Source organism: Lutra lutra, chromosome 8 (genome assembly GCF_902655055.1).
Source record: "Lutra lutra chromosome 8, mLutLut1.2, whole genome shotgun sequence".
Classification (NCBI taxonomy): domain Eukaryota; kingdom Metazoa; phylum Chordata; class Mammalia; order Carnivora; family Mustelidae; genus Lutra; species Lutra lutra.
In genome coordinates, this window is record NC_062285.1 from 56,047,987 (window position 1) to 56,066,203 (window position 18,217).

Genomic DNA, 18,217 nt, shown 5'->3' on the forward strand with positions numbered 1-18,217 from the left:
TTTCTGGGCTGGAGTGTCTAAGCAAGTCCCCTCACCTCCCTGCACCTCGATTCTCCACTTTGTAAAATGGGTCCAAACAGTTTGACTGCTTCATTCTCGCTGCTCCCGTGGGGTGGTGTTGGTGTATGTCCTCAGTCAGGTGAAGTGCACAAGTGTCCACTGACGGTGATTTTTATGCCTTCTCATTTCTTCTTTTCCCTCTGACTTTCCCTCCTCACGATACCCCCTACAGTCAGTTTTGCAGCTCTGTCAATTGTCTAGCAAATGCCTGTCCATCTCTTTTTTTCCAGTGTCAGTTTCTCAGTTTGGGGATGGGAGCATGGGCCCCTGAGAGATCTGTTGTTGGCTGCCAAAGTTGAGAGAATAAACACACACATGTACACATGCACACACACACACACACACACACACACACACGCATGCACACCCAGGCACACACCCCTCCAAACTGCTGGAAGGAATCAATGTGCAGGGCGACGTGTCTCCCAGGGGAGTATGCTTAACCAAAAGAATTTTGATTGCCTGTCAGGAGATGGTTAGGCAACAGTCATTACTATGCCAAGACCATCCCAGGTCCCATTACTCCTAGTTGGGAACAGGATCTGAATTACTCATTCTTCAGACACATGGTTGGTTTAGCAGCCCACGGATGTTAGTGTTAGGACCGAGTCCCAGACTACAGAGTCTCAAAGATGGGGGGCGAGAGGGGGATCAGTGGAGAAGGGAAGGGGACCTTCTGGAGGCCGGTGTGTGCAAAAACTGGGAAAAGAGTAGGGACAAGCCTTAGCAGTGAGGTACGGGCTGGGGAGGACTGACATGTAGCTGTGTTGCTTTAGGAACACAGGGCCCTGGCTGGAGGGTCTTTGCAGGAGCCCCCTTCTCCCCATATCTTGTATTCCACAGTGAGGACCTTCTGCACAGGCCTGAGATTTACCACTCAGAGCTTTGCAGAGGCGGCTGGACTTAGCACTGGCTTCTCACCGACTCTTCAGTTCTGTGTTCATGTGCAAGGGTGGGTAGCAGGCTGGGCTTCTAAGGAGTCGCAGAATGGAAGTCTATGTGGGGTTCAGGTCGTTCCCAGTCTCAACCCCACTCACTTGTTCATTAAGATTGATCAAGGGGTATTTCTCCGGGAGGGCCCTGGTGGTTTCCTGGTCGGTCACAGTTGGGACACTCTTGCACCTGGATAGAAGTGAAACCTCCCCACTGAACTCTGTGCCTGTGATCTCCCCTTCTGAGAGTGAGTTGAGGTGCTTTGCAAGTGCCTGCATATGCCTGGGACTAAGGATTTGAAGGGATGGAACGGGCCTCTTGCCTTTGGAGCTCTCTGAGGTGGGAAGCTGGCTGTGTCGTCTGGCTTTACATGCAGTGGCCAGCACACCCCAAAATCATCGCCGTGGTGTCATACAACACTGCTGGTTAGGATTCTGCACACTGTCACTCAGCATCCTCAGTTCAAGTCCCCTCCATGCCCCTTTACTGCCTCTGTAAACTTGAGCTTCAGTGCCTCAGTTTCCCTGTGTTAAAACTGGGCAGCATAATAGCATCTGTCTCAGCGTTGTGAAAATGAAATAGGTGAATACATGTAAAAGCTGTAGAAGGGTCTGGTACTGTGCCAGTTTTTTCACACATCTTAGCTAGTATCATGCCTATTACTATGGCCATTACTATTGTCTAGAAACAGCGTTCACTTCTCGGACCAGGCTTTCCTGATGCACATCGTTGTCCTCTCTTCCAAGTCTACAGTCATCTCTCCACACCACCCAGTGTCGGTCCCCAAGCCCCTGTGAAGCCTCACCTCTACCCCTTGGCTTTACAAAATGTATGGAATAGGTTCTACCGGTTACCTCCCAGCTCTCTAAGCTTTTCCACAGGCATCTTTGTGCCCTCCGTTTGCACCACTTTCCTTTGCTGGTGTCTCTGTCTCCTGCCCCGGCCTGTCTCTGAGGAAAAAGAACAACTGGCAAACTCAGAAAGAGCATGTCTTTCCCTCTGGCCCTTCTAGAACACCTGCCCATCCATCCTGTTCTCTGCTAGTGTCTCTTCCTATAATATTAAAGCCCAAGTAATAGAAATAAGTTGTTTGAGTTTTTCACTTATTAAAGCTCTTATTTGGGGTCCAGAGATACGACTTGGTGAGCTCTGGGCTCTAGAGAGCCATCACAGATATGGGCCAGAGAGTTCCTCTGCCGATTTGAGCGTGAGGAGTTGCACCTGCCAGGCTTGAGGGGACAGTGCACTTCACAGCTTACAAGGGCAAAGGCAAGAACAGGAACATACATATCTCTGTGACAGGAGGTTATGAAATCCTACCAAGAAGCACCAGGTGGCAGATGCAGGGTCCTGTTTCCCAAGGTCACAAGCACTTGAAGGGAGATTTTGTCTGATAAAATGATTACCACACGATTGATCTTGCGCGCACAGCAATTTTGAGAGCTATCCTGGGAGCTAGGTGTGTAGTGTTTATCGTATTGTTGAGGCTCGTAAAAATCTTGTATGGCTGCAGGCAAGCCAAACCCTTGACAGGCTCTGCATCCCGCTGACTCGAGGACCAAGCCCAGATGTGCTCCCTGTATATAAGGGACAGTCTCTGTGCTTGGGGTAGAGGAGTGTGAGCTCCTTTCCTTTCCCGACTTTGCCCCAACTCTCTCCAAGGCAGCATGAATCGACACTTCAGTTCTAGGTCTGGGTTCCGGAGCGGAGGGGGCTTTAGCTCTGGCTCTGCTGGAGTGGTCAGCTTCCAACGCAGGAGCACTAGCAGCTCTGTGCGCCACAGTGGGGGAGGTGGAGGGAGATTTGCAGGGGGAAGATGTGGAGGCGGTGGTGGCGGTGGTGGTTTTGGAAGTCGGAGCCTTGTCAACCTTGGTGGCAGTAAAAGTATCTCCATAAGTGTGGCCAGAGGAGGTGGACGTGGTGGCTTTGGGAGTGGTTATGGTGGTGGTGGCTTTGGCGGTGGTGGCTTCGGAGGTGGTGGCTTTGGTGGTGGTTATGGTGGTGGTGGCTTTGGGGGTGGTGGCTTTGGGGGTGGTGGCTTTGGGGGTAGTGGCTTTGGGGGTGGTGTTTTTGGTGGAGGTGGTTTTGGTGGAGGTAGTTTTGGGCCTGTCTGCCCTCCTGGTGGCATACAGGAAGTCACCATCAACCAGAGCCTTCTGCAACCCCTTAATGTGGAGATTGACCCCGAGATCCAAAAAGTAAAGACTCAAGAAAGGGAGCAAATCAAGTCGCTCAACAACCAGTTTGCCTCCTTCATTGACAAGGTGAGTTTATCTGCTCAGTGCACAGGGAGGACTGCTCTTGGTCCATTTCAGATCCCTTGGGGTTTAGCCTCAAGTTTCTGTTTGGGGATTTCGTAGAATTGTCTTCTAGGAGATACGTTAGAAGTATTCATGTGAATGATTCTAATGACTAAACTCTCTCTTGAGCAAAGAAGTCTGTGATTTATATAGTGTGGGTCAATGTGATATCACCTTGAAGTGTCTTCTCATTCAGTTCTTGAGCTGAATTGGGGCTTACTTAACATATGGTGAATGAAGGAAATAGAAATGGGGCTAACTCAGCTTTCTAGGGGGCAAATGGGAGCTCTGGAAAGGTCTTCCTAAAGGGAGTTGAGGGTGAATAGAGTGCACTGTGATATTGTAGCAGAAAGGATGTAGTAAGTAGCACCAAACATCTTTTGCTTTTAGGCAGGGAGCTCTGCCCTCTAAAAATGTTACATTGGTAGCAGTTTTTCAAAATACTGATATTCTGAGTACACCTCTGGAAAAATATGTAAACCATTTCTTATTTTTTGCTTAACCATCAATCATGTCAACTCAAAGTTATCCACAATAGATTTCAAATTCCATTTTGGATTTCCCCAACATCCCTCTGAAAGTGTGAATGTTTATGGAATGCGTACCAATATTTATGGCAATCTACCTAAAAAAAGTGGAAAGGCAAATCTCTTAAATATCATGTATCTATTTCAAGTGTAATTGCAGTAATTTTATACAGGGCTTTGCTGTCTGGTATCTGTCTAGTTACTCCTTTCAAAAGTTCCAGCTGTGACAGTATAGTAATTACTATTCTCAGGGAAATTAAAGCTTCTGTGAATTCACAGCGAGTTAGATGTTGTTACAAAAAATGATGCTAACTTGATTTTCTTCCTATTTCACTGCCGTGGCCAGGAAAACAGGACTTGAAAGAACAAGTTCTTTTCCAAATGAGGCATGGGTCTCACTGTTGTTGCCTATGGCTCTCAGTGGCCGGCGGACTCCATTTCTACACCAGTTGGTAACGGGGGCTCGTGTTCTCAGGTGCGGTTCCTGGAGCAGCAGAACCAGGTGCTGCAAACAAAATGGGAGCTGCTGCAGCAGGTAGACACCTCCACTCGGACCCACAACTTAGAGCCCTACTTTGAGTCCTACATCAACAATCTTAGAAGGAGAGTGGACCAACTGAAGAGTGACCAGTCTCGGATGGATTCAGAATTGAAGAACATGCAAGATCTGGTGGAAGATTACCGGAACAAGTAAGGAAGACTGACCAAGCAATCCTTCCAGAAAGTGGCAAGTTAAGACTACAAGTCTTAAGCTGAGAGAGTATGTAGTGATATATTTTCTTAGGTTAGAGGCCAATTAATTTAGCATCTTTAGAATTCTTCCTCTTCTCAGAAGTTGGAAATAGCTTAGAAGTTTGGTTGCTCCAAAGGACAGGGTGACCAAGCTGTCCTAGGCTAATAACAGGAGGCAATGACAGGTGATGCCAATCTCAGTTGGGGAAGCTGAACTTCAGGTCTCACCTTCTCCAAATATCCAAATCCCTCTAATTTCCTTGCAGATATGAGGACGAGATCAACAAGCGGACAAATGCAGAAAATGAATTTGTGACCATCAAGAAGGTGAGCAAATCTGTGGGAAGGACCTCACATCTGAAATAAAGAATAGATGAGAGTCTCCAATTACTAAGCAGAAGGAGGTCATGATGTGGAGAACCTGGTGAGGGCCTGATGAATAGCTGAATAGAGTTTTCCCCCCACATTATCATGGATCTAGGCTTTTCTAGGCCCTTTGCTTCTCCAGCTCTCTCAGCCCTTCACAGAGAAGGTGGGGAGGCAAGTTCTTAGCAGCTCAGGTGAGCTGTCCTGTGATTTTGATTCCAAAGGTTGGGGCAGTCTAGGGATTGTGATCTGCCTGGTGTAGGAAGATGTGGAGGAGACTCCAAATGCTTGTTCTACTGGAAAAGCCCCTCACAGCTGGTGAGAGGGACTCGTCCTGGGAAAAACATGATTTCGTGATGTCCATTGTTCCTCTAGGATGTGGATGCTGCTTATATGACTAAAGTGGACCTTCAGGCCAAAGTTGACAACTTGCAGCAGGAAATTGATTTCCTCACTGCACTCTACCAGGCAGTAAGTCCTTTGTTTTTGACCACATTTAACCAAATGTAGAGCCTCTGAGCCTGTGCCCATCACTATCCAGAAGAACAAAGATATATCTTCCATCTCCTGACTCCTCCTCCCTCTGTCTAAGCTGTGTTTTGTTTTAACATTCTAAGTCACTGAGCTGTTGTGTCTTGCAGGAGTTGTCCCAGATGCAGACTCAAATCAGTGAAACCAATGTCATCCTGTCCATGGACAACAACCGCAACCTGGACCTGGACAGCATCATCGCTGAGGTCAAAGCGCAGTATGAGGAGATCGCCCAGAAGAGCAAGGCTGAGGCTGAGGCCCTGTACCAGACCAAGGTGAATGAGCCAAATGTCTAGCCAGTTTTCCTGAAATGTCTTGTCTTGCTGTCCCGTGTCCTCTGTTATATTTCTCTGTGTGAGCCATGGTATGCCCTGCCCCATCTAATTGACTTGATCTACCATCTTTAGTATGAAGAGCTCCAGATAACTGCTGGCAAACATGGGGACAATCTGAAGAGTACAAAGATGGAGATTTCAGAGCTGAATCGGGTGGCCCAGAGACTGCGATCTGAAATTGATAGTGTCAAGAAGCAGGTATTTGTTCCCTCCTTCTGCTGCTCAGCTCTATCTATATGGCATTGGGGAGGGAGGCTCAGGTAACTGGAGGACACTTTTCTAGTGTTGAATCTTGCAATCCGTTCCAAGCCTTTGGTGATTATTCTGGTTTCCACAATTCAGGCTTCATGCTGGGTTCTCTTTAGGGAAGCTTGTGAAAATGACCTAGCAGAGAAATAGATGTGATGGTCATGAGTGATCTAGCCCATGATGCAAAGACTTGGTGAATGAGAGGAAAGGTGGCCAGGAGGTTTAGAAAAAGGGAGGAAGAGTGGAGAAGCCTCAAGTCAGGGCCAGGAGAGGCTGCTCTGTATTCCCTTTAAGGACTTTTAAGGAAGTCAACTCAGTGAGTAGCTATCCAGAGGCAGTGATGTGTTATCCAGAGCCATAAGTGGACTTAAAACTGTTGTGATTCTGGGGCGCCTGGGTGGCTCAGTGGGCTAAAGCCTCTGCCTTCAGCTCGGGTCATGGTCCCAGGGTCCTGGGATCGAGCCCCGCGTCGGGCTCTCTGCTCAGGGAGGAGCCTGCTTCCCCTTCTCTCTGCCTGCCTCTCTGCCTACTTGTGATCTCTGACTGTCAAATAAATAAAGAAAATCTTTAAAAAAAAAAAAAAAACTGTTGTGATTCTGTTGGACATAGAGTACCAGCCTCACTGAGGTGCCCAGGGTGGGATTAGATGATAAGAGAGTGAGTGACATGTGAGCTTCTCCTCTCTCAGATCTCTGCGCTGCAGCAGTCCATCAGCGATGCCGAGCAGCGTGGTGAGAATGCCCTTAAAGATGCCCAGGGCAAGCTGGCCGAGCTGGAGGATGCCCTGCAGAAGGCCAAGGAGGACATGGCCCGCCTGCTGCGTGACTACCAAGAGCTGATGAACACCAAACTGGCCTTGGATATGGAGATCGCCACCTACAGAACCCTTCTGGAAGGAGAGGAAAGCAGGTGAGGACAGAACCCTGGGCACTTTGGCCATTTCTTACGGTGCCTCCTCCCTTGTAGGCTGACTGCCGTCCAGCATGCAGCCGAGGGACTGCAGCTTGTCCTGGGTATGGGGAGAGGAAAGAAACTGGGTTCAGGAGGAAAGATGAGGCCTCACTTTGGGACTAGAAGGGCTAGAGCATCTGTACGAAGTGCTTTGCGAAGGAATCATTTATTCTCCATCTAGGAGGGTTCAGACGTCATCTGGCCTGAAGGTCAATGGCACTGTTAATTTGCACTCTCTGCAAGACGCCTGTCTATTTTCTACGGTGATTTCTTTCTGTTTGTGTTCATGCTGAGAAAAAGGCAGCAGTTTGGGATCCCGAGGGCACTGGATTAGGTTTCAGATCAAGTGGGTAGGAGGAGCCCCAAATGGGGAGAGAGTCTCTGTCCCTGCTGAGAGGGTTTGTGCGGCTGGAGAGTCATGCGGGACTTGCTCTTCTTCCTCCTACAGGATGTCCGGAGAGTGTGCCCCGAGCGTGAGCGTGTGTAAGTACCAGCTGCTTTCTCGGGGGCCTGTGAAGGTTTTGCTGGGCTGGAGAGGGAGGGGGCTGACGATAACTGAGTGTCTCCTTGCAGCTGTGAACACCAGCCACACCACCATCAGTGGAGGTAGCAGCCGAGGAGGCGGTGGCTTCGGCTCCGGTGGCGGCGGCGGCGGCGGTGGCGGCAGGGGCGGCGGCTATGGTTCTGGAGGTGGCAGTTATGGCTCCGGAGGTAGCAGTTATGGCTCCGGAGGCGGCGGCGGCGGCAGCTATGGTTCTGGAGGTGGCGGCGGCGGCGGCTACGGATCCGGCTCCGGTAGCAGCAGTGGAGGCCACAGAGGCGGCAGCTGGGGTTCTGGCGGCGGGAGCTCCGGAGGCCGGGGATCCAGCTCTGGGGGTACCAAGACCTCTAGTGGCAGTTCCAGCGTGAAGTTTGTTTCCACCAGCTATTCCAGAGCCGTCAGATAAAGAGGTGTCCTCTGTCCTGTTAGCTCTCCCTCTCCATCACTACCAAATATGCTTGGTAAGACCAAGGGCAGTTGCCCCAACCTCACTGGAGAAAAGAGCTATCATTAGTTACACCCTAGTTCACCCTAGTTCACCCTAGTTCCCCAGCTCTTTCTTTTCTTCTCTGCTTCCCAAAGAAGTTTTTAGATCAGTGGCAATCTCAGTCCCTCTGGCTGTGACCCTGCTTTGTGCTTTACCTAAGAAACAGTCTAGCAATGACCACTACACACATTACATTTCAAAGCATCTTCTTAAGTCAGCCAGATGAGGGCTGGTTAGAACCATGGCTTCTTTGTTGTGCATGGAGCACGTGCCCTGGACACTCCTTAGGATCCTAGTTCTTGGAGCAAAGTCTGTGCTGCTTTGGTTTTGTATATAAGGTGTGAGCAAGTTGATTGTCTTTTGTGGAGAGGTCTTAAACTCCCCCTTTCCTTGTATTGCTGCAATAAACTGCATTTTGAAATTCTCTATGAGTCTCAATCTCCTTTGTTCATGGCACTCTCTGTCTTGCGTGGTGCTTTGTGGGAGGGAAAGAAGACCTTGGAGCCATATGGCATATGGGGGAGTTGGGACATATGAAAATGATGGGCAAGATAGGGACGCTGGTCAGGCACCATTCATCTTTAAGCATTTGATAGTTAAATACAACACACTCTTTCCCAGAATGTGCAGATGTCATAGAGAAATGGAGAGACCAAGGTATTAATCTGAGAAGTGTTTCTTGGAAAGGACAGTGAGCAGGCAGTTTGGGAAGGAGGAGTTTGGTATTGAGAAGAAAGGAAAGTATAGTGTGGAAGAGTAATTGTTATGTGCAATAGTCAGTGATGAGAGGGGTGTGGATAACACAGGGTCAACAGCTGCTACAGCCAGAATGCAGACTTTGGCTAGGGAGTTCAAGAACCAAGAGTGGTAATGAATAGCTAGATATCAATTTCCTCTCTTTCAGATACATACCCAAAGCTCTGTTCAATTTAAGAAGTTCAGTTGTACACATATAGCTCGTACTTGTGAAGTAGTTCAACAGGAAGGCATAGTGATCAGAAGCATGGGCATTTGGACTCGGATTTGCTTGTGTTTGGATCTTACTACCCCATTTACAAGCTATAAGCACGCAGCGAGTGCCATTTTGATTGTCATGTTGCTGCTGCTGATCTGGCTACCATAACATATCTTGTTGGTCTCTAGATGGCTCAGTAGATGCTTGCTCTAAAGACCAATGAACATCAGCTTCTAAGGGGTTCTATGATCATGAAAAAGTCAACTTTCCTGGAGATCAATTCTATTAACTTTCAGTTAAGAAAAGTCTTCCTAGCTCCAGTGTCAAGCAGAATTGAGGGGAATAAAGAGAGTATATGTCAACAAGAGTATAATGTAAATACAACCTGGTGAGCTATATCTCTCATCTCCAGTCCTGTCTGAACTGATGTGAAAAAGAACAGTCTTCAATTCAGAGAAACTGGGTTTAAGCTACTGTGGTATTTAAGGGGTGGGCTAAAGAAAATAATCCACAGCTCACTGGATGTGTGGCTCCTTGGACAAATCAGTTGGCCATTCTGAACTTCACTTGTCTTGTAGGTTAAATGAGGATAAGACTATTTGTTTCTGGACATCAAGAGGATAGGATACATAATGTGAAATGCTTTGTGAATTGTCAATATGTTATATAGAAGTGGTTAAATGGAATTAAAAGAGAGTGACAGAGAAGTAGAAGACAGTTGGCTGCTGAGGACACCAAGGAAGGAAGTACCCTGGGAGGGTCACTGTGACCCAGCGATAGCTCGGTAGGGATGTAGAATTGATTTTGTTAATGCACCCAATTTGAGTTTCCTCCTAGTGGGCTAATATTTGTGAACTAAACACATAAGCAATTGATGTGTAAACCATAATGTCCATGTACTAGTTAGTGATATATTCAGTGACTGAAATACCAGAGCTCCCCATCCTGTTAACAAGACACTTAGGAAACTGAGTTAGTCAGAATAGGTGGCTTGGTGCTTGTTGATTTAGAACAATGGGATTTGAGTGGCCTTGAAGGAGATGGTTTACTTTCCTCCATGGGAGAGAAGAATTCTGGGGCCACTAGATACTAGAATACTGCTGCCTAGAATACTACTGAATGAACCAATGAGAATGTTCTAGTTTTCCGACACACATTTTCTAACTTCTTTCTTACATTATAACTTTCTTCAGTTACATTTCACATCAGAGAAACCCTTGTTGACCTTGTTTGGACTTGGATTTTCTTGGTAAGTTCAGACATGAAACACAGATCCTACAATTTACAATAAAACTTATCAAAACCTGTCAGGTCACAGGACTAAATGAAAACCATGTGTAGGTCAGTATATAATGAAGAACTAAATTGAATAATATGAAGTGTCAAAATGCATTAGTACTAGAGAGACAGCAGAGGAATGATCTGGGCTTCCATTCTGTGCAACAAACAGTTCTGTGCACATACTATATATCAGGGACATTTTCATATGTTCAGGGATACTATGATGAGCAAGACATGGCTCTTGCTGTCAAAGAGCTCAGAGGCTTGGGTGATGGGTTGTATGCAAATGTGCTGTTACAATGCACCCAAAACATGCGATGATAAAAACACATAGAAGATCTAGAAATGGTACATACTGAAGGGATACACAACAGGGTTTTAGAAGATAAACAGGAGTTTGTTGGGCAGACAAGGCAGAGAAGGACACTCCAGAAAGAAGAAATAATATGGGTAATGACATGGAAGAATGAAATTACATGAAGTGTTTGATCATATGAAGGAGCATGAAGTTAGTGACAAGAAATACAGGTGAAGAATTCATTAGATCCACTCAGAAAAGACCTTCCTTGTAGGCATCAAAGGAGTCTGGACTCTAGTTTGTGGGTCAGAAGTTCTCAGGTGGGGTTTTGGATCTATAGGTTTATTGCAACCTACTATGTACTGGGATAGTAGAGGACAAAAGTGTTGTTTTGCTGATGGAGTAAAAGTTGAGCATGGACCACAGTTTGTCTTGTACCTGAATATCCTATAAGAAATCTGGTCTGCTTATGAGAGATCTGCTTATGGAAACGCTTTTTTTCCCCCAAGTGTTTAGGGGCTGAAACAGCTTTATAGGTGAGAAGGAGCCAGTGAAGGAATTTAATAGGAGACTGGCATGGTCGGATGGGTGTTTTAAAGGAATCACTCAGACCAGATTGGAAGGGACCATAATGGAGTAGGAAGACTTGATAGGGAATGATCACAAAGGTGCAGGCAAAAGACAGCAAAATCTCACACCTTAAGTTCAGGTCCTTAGAGGTGGGTGGGTGGCCAGAAATGAGGGTGTGGATCTGCATTCCACAGGTAGTTAGGATTCAAATTATTAGGACTTGGTGATGGATTGGTATGTGGGTTGGGAATGGGTGACACAAAGGGTAGAGCTGAGGAATTCTCCATGTTTCTGGCTTGGGTAATAACATAATGTAGCAAGAGGGCTAATGTGGAGAAATGATGAGTTAGGTTTTTTGCCTCTACTCTTCCCATGTAATTGTTGGGGTTAGCAGTATAAACTGAACTTCATCAAAATCTGAAAGTTAAATTATGAGATAACTCAGGAAGAAGGGGTACAGGGAGAATTGCTGAGAAAATGCAGTGGGAAAGAAAAACAGATATGGGAGGAACTTGCTCAAAAGGAGAAAATTTAAAGTCCATGAGACCAGACATAATTCTTCAGGGGCTCTCCAGCCAAGACAGTGGGGTCCCCAAGATCTAGTGATGACCTCTCAAAATCTTAGACTCTCATATTTCTCCTTCCTTCCTTCCTTCCTTCCTTCCTTCCTTCCTTCCTTCCTTCTCAGAGAGAGAGTACACAAAGAGATACACAAAGAGGGGAAGCGTCAGTCAGAGGGAGAAGCAGTCTCAATGCAGGACTGGATCCCAGGACCCTGGGATCATGACCTGAGCCAAAGGCAGACACTTAACCTACTGAGCCACCCAGGCTTCCCTTAGACCCCCATATTTCATCCTTGGGTAAGTTCAGTGCAAATTTGATGCTAGGTACTTATCGAAGTATTCAGAAGGATGGAAATCTACAAATAAAACCATATGATAAAAATTCTTCCACCCCCTACCACCAAGTTCCCTTTATCTGGGGCAAATGTAGTTTCTTGGATATCCTTCCAAAGGTATGTGCATATGCACATGCGAGTAAAAATATACTTAAATATTTATTCTCTTTTCTCAGAGGTACTACCACCCTGGCCTCCCACAACCCTCACCAGAACCGCACGTTCTTCAACAGATGAACCTTTTGGAATTTGGCTGTGGCTTCTGCCCACATGCCACAGTCTATGAGCCAGTTTTAGCCTTTTGCCCTTCCCTTAAGCTGCCTGCACCCAGCTCCTCCCCCTAGGTCTGGATCCATGTGTCTCACTCCTAATATTTCAGCTGTAGGGAGAGAATCATTCCATAGACCCTTGAAATTCCTTTTGGGTCATTCTTCTTCCTTGAATGGTCACAGTGTCACAGACATCAGTTCACTGTGGAAGGTCACTCTTCCAAAGTTCTAAACTGGCCAAAGTTTCTTTTTATAACTCTCTGGCTTGAACATAACCATATCTCTAATAGAGTTCTGAGATTCATCCAACTCTGAAGAAGAATGACCATCCCACCTTCTCCCTTTCTCCCACACTGAGTGCCTCTTCTCCTACAATTCCAGGCCTCAGACAGTCATCTAGTGCCAGTGGGGGGAAAAAGCAGAACCCAGCAGCTCTGCCTGCAACCTCTCAGCTCCTAGTTCAGCTTAGCTCAGTTCTGCCATCTTCACTCCCTCCCTTGGGGGAAGGTCTTCAACTAGCCTCAGGGGCTGTTCACTAGCCCTTGGGAGAGAAAATTCAAAAGATGATCTTGAGCCAGAGCTTATGGCTTTGCATGGAATTTTAGGAACCATAACCTCCAGGACAGTCTTCATTAGAATGTCGGTCCCTAGGAGGGACTATGAGGAAGTCTCATTCAACTACTCTGCTCTATCAAAAACGTGTGTGGATATTTTAACAGGGGCTTTATGGACACTGATAAGAGTTTACTTTGCAAAGGAATATTCTTTCTTTAGGTCAGTTATTCTAAAGGTATCAGTCTCTGTTTTATAACAAAAATTAAAACAATATGCTTTTACTGTCAGGAAAAGAAAAGAATAGATGGTAAATCTTGCAATCACGTATAATTAAAACAAATCAACACAGTGCCTTAACTGCAATATAAAGGAGACACAAAAGGGAAAATACTGGTAATCATATCATCTATATTTCGTTCCATAACTTCTCAGACAAGACTGTGTTAGAAAACATAATGAAGCATTAGATGTTTGCACCGACAGATGGAATCGTCATTTGTGCAGTCAGCTACAAATGCAGGTTGACGCAGGTCTGCTGTACTGGCAATCTAAATACTGTGAGCAATTTTGTCATTGACCAACACAATTTTCCTAAAAGGTGAAAATTCCTGTAAGCTTTCTAATGAAAAGAAAATATAGTCTTCTCTTGATTTACACAGCTGTTGCATTTCCAAACAACTCTGTTGTTGAGAATAGAAAACTGAGTAAAACCACTTTGTGTGTGTATGTGACATGGAGTTGGGTTCTGGGCTGGGCCATTATAAATGGTGGGGCATTCAAAAGTTGTTCAGGAAGTCTAGCATAATCCGGATCATGCTCACTAAGTGTCAGTAGCTGCACCTCCCCCGCCCCCCCCAATCACAGTGACAAGCATAAAAATGACTCTGCAGATTTCCGAAAGATTTCTAGGGCAATATTGTTTCTTTCTTTCTTTCTTTCTTTCTTTCTTTCTTTCTTTCTTTCTTTCTTTCTTTTTTTGGTGCTAAAAGGTGGTTTTATTAAAGCACAAGGACAGGACCGGTGGGCAGAAAGAGTTGCTGCCATTACTGTTGCTTTAGGACACTTGGAAACTGGGACATTTTTAGAGCACCCATTGGAGAATACGAGGTACATATTTTCAGTTGTTCTCTCTCTCTCTCTCTCTCTCTCTCTGTGTGTGTGTGTGTGTGTGTGTGTGTGTGTGTGTGTGTGATGTACCCATGGAGTGGGAGACGTTGTGGAAAAGCTATATCTCCATCTCAGAGATAGACCCTGATTTGTGTGACTATTTCCATTAGTTTGTTTCATTTACAATTAAAGAAACTTACTCCCTTAAAAGAAAAAGGAAGAGAAAGAGAAGAATCAAGAACAAATTCCTGAGACCATTTTCCTAAGGATAGAAAAGAAAAAGAAAGCAGTAAAGTGTACAAGAGCAGTCGCGGAGGATAGTAGAAATGAGAGTGTGATGTCATGGAAACCAAGAGGGAAGGAGCGCAGTCTAAGAAACAGCGAGGAAGAGAGGTCTGTGAGCAGAAGGTTCCTGGAGGAGTGACACATTGAGAAGAGCCTAGACATGAGCAGGACTCAGGCAGGTGAAAGGGTTGAAGTGGACACTACTGGCCCCTTCCCTTGGGAAGAGGACATGGCTAATAGGCTGGCTAGAGCAGGAGGCCAGAGAAATGGTCTATAAAGTTGCTGGAGTCACAGGCATCTTGTGCCAGATGAAAGGGAGGGTAAAGATGCCCACAAGACATTTGGGTGGCGCCAGCAATTTTTGGTGTTTGTTGGAAGGCTGGATACCTGAGCTGCTCTGGGATGCTCTGTGTCACTGTGTTGCCCCTCCCATATCTGCTGGAGGGAATGTAGCACTCCCTGTCACCCATTATCAGAAAAATGGAGCCGTCTTAGTCAACTTATGACCTTCCCAGGTTCACCTTGGGTTATTCCCACCCTTCCCTCATCACCACGCCCAGTTTCCAATCTGTCAATAGGCTCTGTTTGTTCTAAGTAGTATAGAGTGTCCTCTGCTGGTGTAAAGGCTCCTTTACACACATTGATGGGACCTAGATCAGTTATGGCAAGGTAGTCGTTCCCAAGGGGTAGTGAGGGTGAAGATCATGTAATTTGAGTATGTCAGAAAGTTCTTGGGAATAATAAAAAGATGTTTTTCTTGGTTCTGTTCTGATAGTTATAAAGGCATAAGCAGCTAAATCCTAATCCTCTTGGTACAGAGAGTCTTTGGTAGTGGGTAAAATGTATTGCGCACACCCCCCCCCCCCCCCCCCCGCAGTGTGGCATTCAATCCTGAGCATTTGGAAAGTTTGAGGGATTCCCTGAAAAGCTAGTGTGAACTCAGGGGCAAGAACTGAGGCAAAGGAAGGACTTGAAAGGAGATCAAAGATGATTGAGGGTGGGCATGACGGTCACTTTCACTGAAGATGGACCAAGCCATTGTTGAAGGAAGAGATTGAGGCCTGCTCTCGCTTGGCAGTGACACCCTGTGAAAGATGAGATGACAAGTTAATTTCTGCTATAGATACTTGAGTAGACTGGCCTTTCCTGAGGCAGGGATACTTCAAGAGAGAGTCAGCTATGAATGGAACCACTTCCAACCTTGAGACCTCCTTCTTCCTTCCCCCATAATTTCCCCAAATCCTCCATATTCTTCTTCCTCTCTTCTTTTCCCCAAGTCTCAGATTCAACTTCCAGAATATTTCGACTCGTTATTTAAGAAAGTATAAAAGTGAGACCTTGGTTTGAACTGATCAGTTAGGTGATTTGGAGAATATTTTTGTTTGTTTAGTTGAGAAAATGCCAGAATTCCATCCTTGGGCATGGGTTGTCCATGGTGGGGTGTGCATAGGACAAGGACTGCAGTGAGGCCATCTTGCCCCTCCTCTAGCTACATCCAGGTGTCCTTAATTAATCTCAGTTATTTGGAAAACGAGAAGGGGTGTGGGGATGGGCGGGTCTCTGGCTTAGCTTTCTGGACCAACAACCGATGCATTTCTACTCTCCTCATTCCTACTCTGTATGCAACAGGGTAGTTGATTAGTCCCTTTTATTACCAACCTTAACATTTTTCCTGTTGTCAGCACAGTTGATTCCCTTTTGTCCTATACCTGGTGGAAGTGGAAGAACATTCTAGGCAAGCAGAAGACAGTGTGCTACCTCAGTGTCCCTGAAGAAAGCTCGAGACATTCCTGCTGTTGAAAGCATTCCTGATTAACACCAGCAGGTTAACATTTGAGTGTCTTCACTCACAGTGTGCTCACTGCTAGGGTGTGCTTGGGATTGGATAAACTCCTCTGGGCTCCAGGGGAAGTGCCAAGTTTTGGTTGCCTTCTCCTCTGTAATCCTCTCTCTTGGCTTGATAATGCATAAACAAGGTTTCCATGGTGAGGACATCAGCCTTTGAGGCAAGGCTCTGTAGTAGGAGCCTCATGTCTCCTCATTGGTACTTGTGACCTACCACGTGCTACCATAGGGAGGACTGTCCCTGGCAGGACCAGGGCGAGAAATGCAGTACATCCTGTGGCAGGACGATCACCAGCTTGTGGTTATTGAATGTCTGATGGAGTGAGGGTTGGATGATCTTGCCCCTGGACCTGACTGATTAGCCTCTTCCTGGGCCATCCACAGAGGTGTGGATAGGAAGGAGGAGGTGGTTTGATGCCTTAACAGCCTTGGGGAAGTGTTACCATGAAAGATTTAACATCCTGGAAAGGATGACACTCCTATTTACTTCCTATTTTCCTTCATTGTGGGTAATTGAGCGTTGATTGTGGTATCTATTGAGCCCTCACAGCTGGTTTACCTGAGGCGTTTTCTGGCTGGAAATTCCGTCAGGCTGTCAGGGGTAGGTGGGTCTGTGGCAGGGCTTGTGGGGTGGGTTCTTCTTCTGTCACGGGAACTTGACAAGTCACTGAGCTCGTTTCTTCTCACAAATGAAGGTATTGGTTGGAGTGGTTTTTAACCTGTTTCTGAGCTGTTAATCCAGATACTGGAACAGAGTGGAGAGCCTTTCAGAGGGGCAGAGAACTCTCTTCCAGTCTCTGTGTGGGGAGCAGGCATTAGGCAGAAGAGGGTGCAGTGAGCAGAAATGGGGCTCACAGAGGGATGTGGATGGAGCCTGCTTGGACTTGGTACAAGTCCCAAGTCTGCCACATTACTCACCTGGTGACTGCAGGCAAATCTCTTATTACCTTAGAGGCTCAGTTTGCTTATGTGTGAAGTGGGCATAACAGTACCTGCCCTGTTTACTTCAGGAGATTATGAAAGTGAAGTGACATCTGTGAGGGCGATCTGATCTGTTACAGGGAGGGCGCATCACTACTACCGTCCTTCGTCCTGGAGAAAGCTCTTGAATGTGAGGTGGGGGCCAGTGGGCAGCCACATATCTGGAGTGCCTGGAGAAGGCTACTTCCTTGGGGACCAAGGTGTAGTCCTGTCTCTCATTCTTCCCTATGGCTTTGTTCTTATGAATCTTGGAGCATTCAGGAATCTTCCTTTTAAAAGAAGTACTCATCCATGGGGTGGTTTCATCTCCTAGAATTGATACCTCTAGCTCTGCAATGAGTGGCTGGTTAATACCTGAGTGGGGCTGAGCTGACTGCCAGTGGGGACCCAGCTGGAGAAGGGACAGGAGCATAGGGAGCAGGGGACTGGGTGGTGGTCTTGAGAGCAGGGTTGGGTGGTGCTGTTGTTTTTATTTTATTTATTTCACCACAGTGTTGACATTTCTAGACATCTGTGACTGCTGTGGGCAATGGGAAAGCAGAAACACGTGCTTCCTGCTGGAAATTGTGCTAAATTCCACTTATTTTCATGTCAACTCTCTGAAGTAAAGACCACCATCTTGCCCTCTTTACAGATGAGGAAATAGGGGCCACTAAAGGGAAGGTAACCCTCTTAAAGTCACAGAGCTCTTAAAGTCATAGAGCTGGGATTCACTGAAGGCATGTGACACACATCCATGTCCTTAACCAGCATGTGATGTAGCCTTTGTGTGTTACACAGCACTCCATGGGGGTCACTTATGACCATGGCTTTTCTGCCCCTGAACACAGAGTCCCTCAGAATCCTTTCTTTTCCCTCCCTCTTTCCTTCCTTCCTTCCTTCCTTCCTTCCTTCCTTCCTTTCTCTCTCTCTCTTTCTTTCTTCCTTCCTTTTTTTTAAGGGTTTTTATTTATTTGACAGACAGAGAGCAAGAGAGAGCACAAGCAACGGGAGACAGGGAGGGAGAAAAGCAGACTCCCTACTGAGCAGGGATCCCAAAGTGGTGCTCAATCCCAGGACCCCAGGATCATGACCCGAGCTGAAGACAGATGCTTAACTTACTGAGCCACCCAGGCACCCTGCTCAGAATCTTTTTTGTTCGGAGACTGTGGTCACTTTTTC

The 18,217-nt window shown here is 46.5% G+C and overlaps 1 protein-coding gene across 1 annotated transcript; it reads left to right on the forward strand.

Moving 5' to 3' along the window:
• Window positions 1-2,617: 2,617 nt before the first annotated feature.
• LOC125106423 (keratin, type II cytoskeletal 1) lies at window positions 2,618-8,438 on the forward strand. The gene is made up of 9 exons (XM_047740459.1): window positions 2,618-3,257; window positions 4,296-4,510; window positions 4,819-4,879; window positions 5,294-5,389; window positions 5,560-5,724; window positions 5,857-5,982; window positions 6,722-6,942; window positions 7,433-7,467; window positions 7,558-8,438. The coding sequence occupies exons 1-9, from the start codon at window positions 2,661-2,663 to the stop codon at window positions 7,929-7,931; spliced, it is 1,890 nt and encodes a 629-aa protein (XP_047596415.1). The 5' UTR covers window positions 2,618-2,660; the 3' UTR covers window positions 7,932-8,438.
• The last annotated feature ends 9,779 nt before the right edge of the window (window positions 8,439-18,217 follow it).